We start from the raw sequence: 5,800 nt of genomic DNA on the forward strand, positions 1-5,800 counted from the left end.
ACTGCACACTGATTTATAAGAGTAGCCAACATGTACTGAATTAACAGTAGATTTCTTACAGATAGAAACTGCTGTTGGAAACAGTGTATTTCTTACCTCTTAGTTACTAGTCTCTGATCACTTATATAAAATCAAAGTTTTGCTTTCAATAAACAGTATGTGTTCCTACATGGCTGTTAGAATGATGGTTGGTGCTGTTACTTGTCAGAAAAGCACAGGTGGGAAAGCACTCGACAAAACACTTCACACACCCAAGGACAGACCTTTGGTAAAACTTAACCAAAGGAGAAGAGAAAAAGAAAGCCACCATTACATTCAAAATCTGAAATATATTAATCACATAATATTACCTACTTTACTACTATGAGTGGAATTGTGAATTTAAATGAATGAAACTTAAGAAGAAGTTTGACTAGGGTTTCATTTATACAAAACAATTCCATAGTGTATGGTCCTTCAGTCTGAAGAATATATTTTTCCAAGTAAAAAAATAAAGGTTTTAATTAGCTTTTGGGTATTTTCCCTGCCTACTGTGTTGGTCAGGTAAGCTCTAGAGCATTGCTGTAATCAACACTTTGCATTCACACAGAATCAGGGATAACTTGAAATAGTCTTCAGTTTATGTCCTTGTTCACTGCCATGGAAGGTGAATGTCTGAATTCACCTGAATGTAATTAAAATTACTCAATCAAGAGATAATTGTAGGTTTTACTGTAAAGCCTTTTCCAAGACATTATTTGCATCAAACACACCAATACTCTGGGGAAATAAGACTGTTCATCTACATTACCTAGCTGGAGCTACATTTACACATCTGGAGCTCAGTCTTGCCAGCCTTAACATGTGCATAATGATATTCACAGCAGTCATCTTATCAGTAGCAGTAGGTACGCCCAAATGAGTAAATTCATATAGGTGATTAAGTGTTTGCACAATCAAAGAGCTTTTAAAACAACAATATTAACTTTAAATGTTAAAAACACGAGGGAAATTTCAAGCATGACAAGACAAAGGCACCAGGAACAGTCTGCAGTGCAATCACCAGCTTAGTTTACAACTGCTGTGTAGTACAGTTCTCACCAAATCAGTGCAGCTCCTGGATTTCCAGTGGGAAACTGAGGCCAAAGTTTGGGCTGGATTCCATGAGCCTTGTGTGGACAAGAGGCTCTTTGAGAAACAGCTTTCACAGCACCACTTGTTCTCCCCTGATGATTATGAAATCTCAGATCCTCTACGCTCCCACCAGAGACCTCAGATTGAAATTCCAGGCCCTTATTCACAAAGAAAGGTAAATACACACTTAACTTCAAGCACATGAGTAGTCTTACTATTTTCAAGTGGCTCAAGGTAGGGTCTATTCACAACTTCAAGCTTCAGTATAGGCTTAGGACCTTTGCTGAACCTGAAGTTCTGCAGAAGGATCACACCTGAATTTCTGTATGTTAAAGAAGAAGCTGCAGAGAAGAACACTTTTATCTATTCTTTTCCCCTGTCTTTTGTGATCTACAAAAAAACTCTTGAAGTAGACACATACACAGAAAAGTCTGTTTTCCTGGGAGATCTGTTACTTTAAAATCAAGCTCTAGATTTCCCAGCCTAGTCTGCAGACAGTAACCGAATAGAGTACAGCAAAGACAAGAGATTAAGCAGTTGTGATGTGCTTCTACAGCAATTCCTGTTCTCACATCCAGCTCATTACAGGTCCATGGCTTAAAAAGTAGACTGCTTAGAAATGTTTGCAGTGGTGTTTAGTAGCACCTATTAAATAACAGTGCCTAGGGTAGGGAAAAAGGACCTGCCTGTTAAAGATTCAGCAGTTGCATCTTTATCTGCTGGAATAAGAAATCCCTCTTCCAGACTCAATAAAAAGTTCCAGGCTTCCCCCTTCCTCTTTTACATAGAACGGAACGGCGGGAGACAGAATAAATTCCCAAACACAGCTTGCAGAGAAATTCAAAGATTCCAAATATCTATGCTTTAAATACTGAACACCTGTATCCCAGGTGTCAGAGGACCATATAGGTTTTATAACACAGCAGAACATATGCCAGGCTCTACTTTGCTGTGAGGCAAGCTCCCCACTTCATTCTGCATCCTCAGAAGGCAACGCAAGCTCTGGGATTCTTTGCTAAGGCCTTATGCCTGTGTGGGAATTTATCCCTAAAGGCATGACCCGTACAGAGAAGCACTAAGATCAGCACCAGACACGATTTCAGTTGGGCAAAGAAGCTTTGCTCTCCATTCCCAAGCAGATTTGGTCCTTTTTTTATTAAGCAAAAACTGGGGGAAAGAACAGAAGACAAAGCCAGACTATGCAGGGTATCTCAGAAGAGAAATAGCTACGTGTCATAGTTCTGATGTTTCAGACACAAGGGAAAAATATTTTCACAACTAGTTTACTGTTTAGTACCCTGTAGATACATAATATTTGACATTTATAGCAGTTTCTGTACTTTATGACCCAGAATATACTTTAGATCACTAATGAAAAATAAACCCATTCAGAGGACTGGAAAATAATGTGCCTAACAATTTACTTTTAAAGCAAGGTTATGAAGGGATTTTTTTTTTAACTTTCAAAAATATCTGTAAGAAAATATTATTTTACATACCTATATTACACAGTGAAATAAACTTTGTTATGTACAAGGTTTCAGTATGAAAGAAACCAAAGCCAGACATTTACTCATGGTCTAGATAATCTGTTGTCTCTTACCAGTCAGTACAACAGAGACTCTCCTTCACTCCTTTTCAGACTATTTCAGTGATCATTTCAGCTTTTAGTAGTTACCAGTAGTTGTACAAAACCTGTGTGCATCCACATGTTAACCTATTATATTTAGATACGGGTAGCTACGCTATCAAAGCATGGTTGAACATCTGCTTGACAACCACAGTAACTTGAGTATAACTCAGTTGCATATTGGAGGAAAAAAACAAACACTCAGTGCAGACACCTGAGCTATAGCATTTTAAGGGAGTTTGGTGTTAAAACTCTCCTTTACATGTGGGTATTTCACAGCCCAAACATGAGAGCACAGGAGTCATTAAGGAAACAGTATATGGTGTATTTGCATAACCCTAAAAATTACTTTCCCTCCTGAAGTAAGGATGAAGTAGTTTTCACAGTTTTTTCCTACCTTGTGTATTTTAGGCAGAAAATACAACACCACAATCTATTTGGATCACATTGGCAAAATTGCTTCATATACTCTTAACTAATCAAAAGCTGGTATCTACCTATTCTTAAGTGACAAACTTTGCTCCCGTCTCAGGAGGGGAAAGGACACGGAGTACTTTGCTATTTGTGGTATAACTGTAAACAACTGCAGGGAAGACTGTATTAACTATGCTTCAGGTTTACATCACACCGTTGCCATTATTTAAAGGAACTCAAGCTTATCTTCAAGTTCACCTCATCACTGTTATGCTTTAAGGGGAAAGAATTTTGCATTAGATATTGCCTCCAAATCTGTATTTGCTCACACACTTCAGATTCCAGGACAATAATCTGACAGTGCTGCCTGTGCAGGAGACCAGTTCAACACTTGAAAACAAGTTCAGGGAATATTCAAGGCAGGCAGCACCACACTCCCCCTCCCCTCCTGTTTAATGAGGACTTGCACAACAACTTTGGAGGCATGTTCCCTCCTTTGCTCTAATGCTATAGCTCAGCTGCTTACCACAAATAATAGCAAAAAAGGAAACATGAAAGCCCTAATGAAAAGGAAATTGCTTCGTGGCAAGGAAGGAAAAAAGGAACACCCAAACCCCCTGCCTGTGGTGCCTTCCAGCCTATGTTCCCTCCCATCACTTCCCATCTCAGCCGGGTTCACTGCAGTACAGAACCTGTAACACGCCTACAGCCAAGAGCTCCCAGCCAAAAGACCGCGCTCTTGAGGGACAGCTTACTCAAGACATACTCTTGCACATGAGCAACCTGCTTCTGCTGCTTGATGTGTACCACAGACATAACCAGGAGCTTTGCCATTTGCTTTAGGGAAAGCAGGCAGCCTTTATGAGCACTGGCATAGCTCAGTATCTGCCTGAAAGAGTCCCAGCACAGCGTGCAGACTCCTCCTTAATCAGCATCCCCTGGGACCAGTCAGCAAGAAATACGTATTCTGTCCTCAAAACCACACACTAATAGCAACAGAGGAGGTCCCCCAGCTTACCTGCAAGCTCCTATCAGTTAAGAGGGCACGAGGCAAATCAAACCCAGTTCATTAAAATTGGTGGAAATTTCTCCCTTATACCACCTGGAGGGCTGGCTACCTATCCATGTAACCTTGCATCAGGCAAGCAAGCAGCTTGTTGCAATACCGACAGGAGCCACAACTGAGGAGAAGCAGGGGGACTGAAGGGAAAAACAATACCCTCATGCTTCTCACCTACCAACTCAGAGCTACATGGTCATGCCCTGAAAGTGGTTGGCTCCTTCTTAATAGTACTAAACACTCTTAACTTCTGCTGATAAGTAGATGTCAAAGGCATTTAACATCTTACAGGGTCAGGCCCACTGGCAGATGGTTGAGGGAAAGGCTATGCACGAGGAGGGCAGAGAGGAAGGGAAAGAACTGGGAATAGAGAGGTGTAGAATTGCCCTGAGTTTTATCTTCTACAAATAAGTCAGGGGTTTTATCATCAAGCACTGAAAGAGTTAAGCACTAAAGCACAGACACTTAATCAGCTTTCCCCCTTCCTTTCACATGTGATTGGAATGAAGCTGCACCGAAGCGGCCCAAAGGGCTTATAACAGCTCAATTTCGCAGCCTTCAGTTTTAATCCCCATCACCCAGGCTAAGCAGCATGGTGGTGCTGGGGCTGCTACTCCACAGCAGTCTGAGCACCTGGATGATGATGGTCTTCCTCCTCATCTTCCTCCTCCTCTGCAGCCTGCAGGTGGCTGGAGAGCTCCTGGATCACAGCAGCTCTACCAATCTGGTCATTTCTCCTCTTCTCCATAATCAGATCCTCCAGGCTCTGGAACTCCAGTGTGTGGCTGCGCTTGTCACCCAGCCGGATCTGCAGTCGGTAGGGCTGCTTGCCTATGCGCAGCTCCCCACCGATTTTAAACTCCCGCTTGCCATACCGGCACCAGGCAGCAAAACACTCAGAGTTTCTCCAACTCAAGTCCCGGTCCTTGCAACCCACCTGCTCCAGGGCATTGCGCACCACCACGGCTGGGCTGAGGGGTTTGTAGCGGTACAACTGGTTGGCAATGCGGCCCCGTCTGCCCTGGCTGGCATCGGTGAGGAAGCTGTTCACCCCCTCCAGCCTGTGCAGATGCACCACTTGAAAATCTCCGACATAAACCACCCAGTGCGGATACTGGGCCTGGCACACAAACTCCACCAGGTCACCCGGTTTGCACCTATTCAGCAGGTTCTCCGGGGTGTAGGTGCTCAGATGCCCCCCACCTCCTTCATCACCCTCCTCTGGCAGTGTGTCCTCCTCTGCAAAGCTCTTCTGGTAAATACACTCATCCCGGTAATAGACTGAGCACTCCACCTCATGCAGCTGGGGATCATAAGGCTGCAGGGCTGGGTGCTCACCCCCTAGGTCGTGCACTGAATCCTGCTGCTGCTCCAGCTCATCATCATCATTCGAAAAGATGTAGGAGACCCCGATCCTGGGCCCTTCATCTCTGTCCATACCTGTCGGATCGGCCGTGGGAACTTCCTTGTAGTTCAGATGGGTCAGCTTCTCCACCTGGTTCCCCATGCCCGCTGCAACGACAGACACACAGCGGGGCCATGAAGGCAGGCGCGGGGCGGCAAAGCACGGCTCCCCCTCCACA

At 43.8% G+C, this 5,800-nt stretch overlaps 1 protein-coding gene across 1 annotated transcript; it reads right to left on the reverse strand.

The window, feature by feature from the left end:
• Positions 1–4,827: 4,827 nt before the first annotated feature.
• Positions 4,828–5,748, reverse strand: FAM84B (family with sequence similarity 84, member B). Its single transcript, XM_010024557.1, has one exon. The coding sequence runs from the start codon at positions 5,722–5,724 to the stop codon at positions 4,828–4,830; it is 897 nt and encodes a 298-aa protein (XP_010022859.1). The 5' UTR covers positions 5,725–5,748.
• Between the last annotated feature and the right edge of the window lie 52 nt (positions 5,749–5,800).

This window comes from Nestor notabilis, unplaced genomic scaffold, assembly GCF_000696875.1.
Source record: "Nestor notabilis isolate BGI_N333 unplaced genomic scaffold, ASM69687v1 scaffold24801, whole genome shotgun sequence".
NCBI classification, from domain to species: Eukaryota; Metazoa; Chordata; class Aves; order Psittaciformes; family Psittacidae; genus Nestor; species Nestor notabilis.

Bases quoted from the DNA above. Each gene is read 5' to 3' on its own strand.
- FAM84B (XM_010024557.1), bottom strand. From the start codon at position 5,724: ATGGGGAACCAGGTGGAGAAGCTGACCCATCTGAACTACAAGGAAGTT.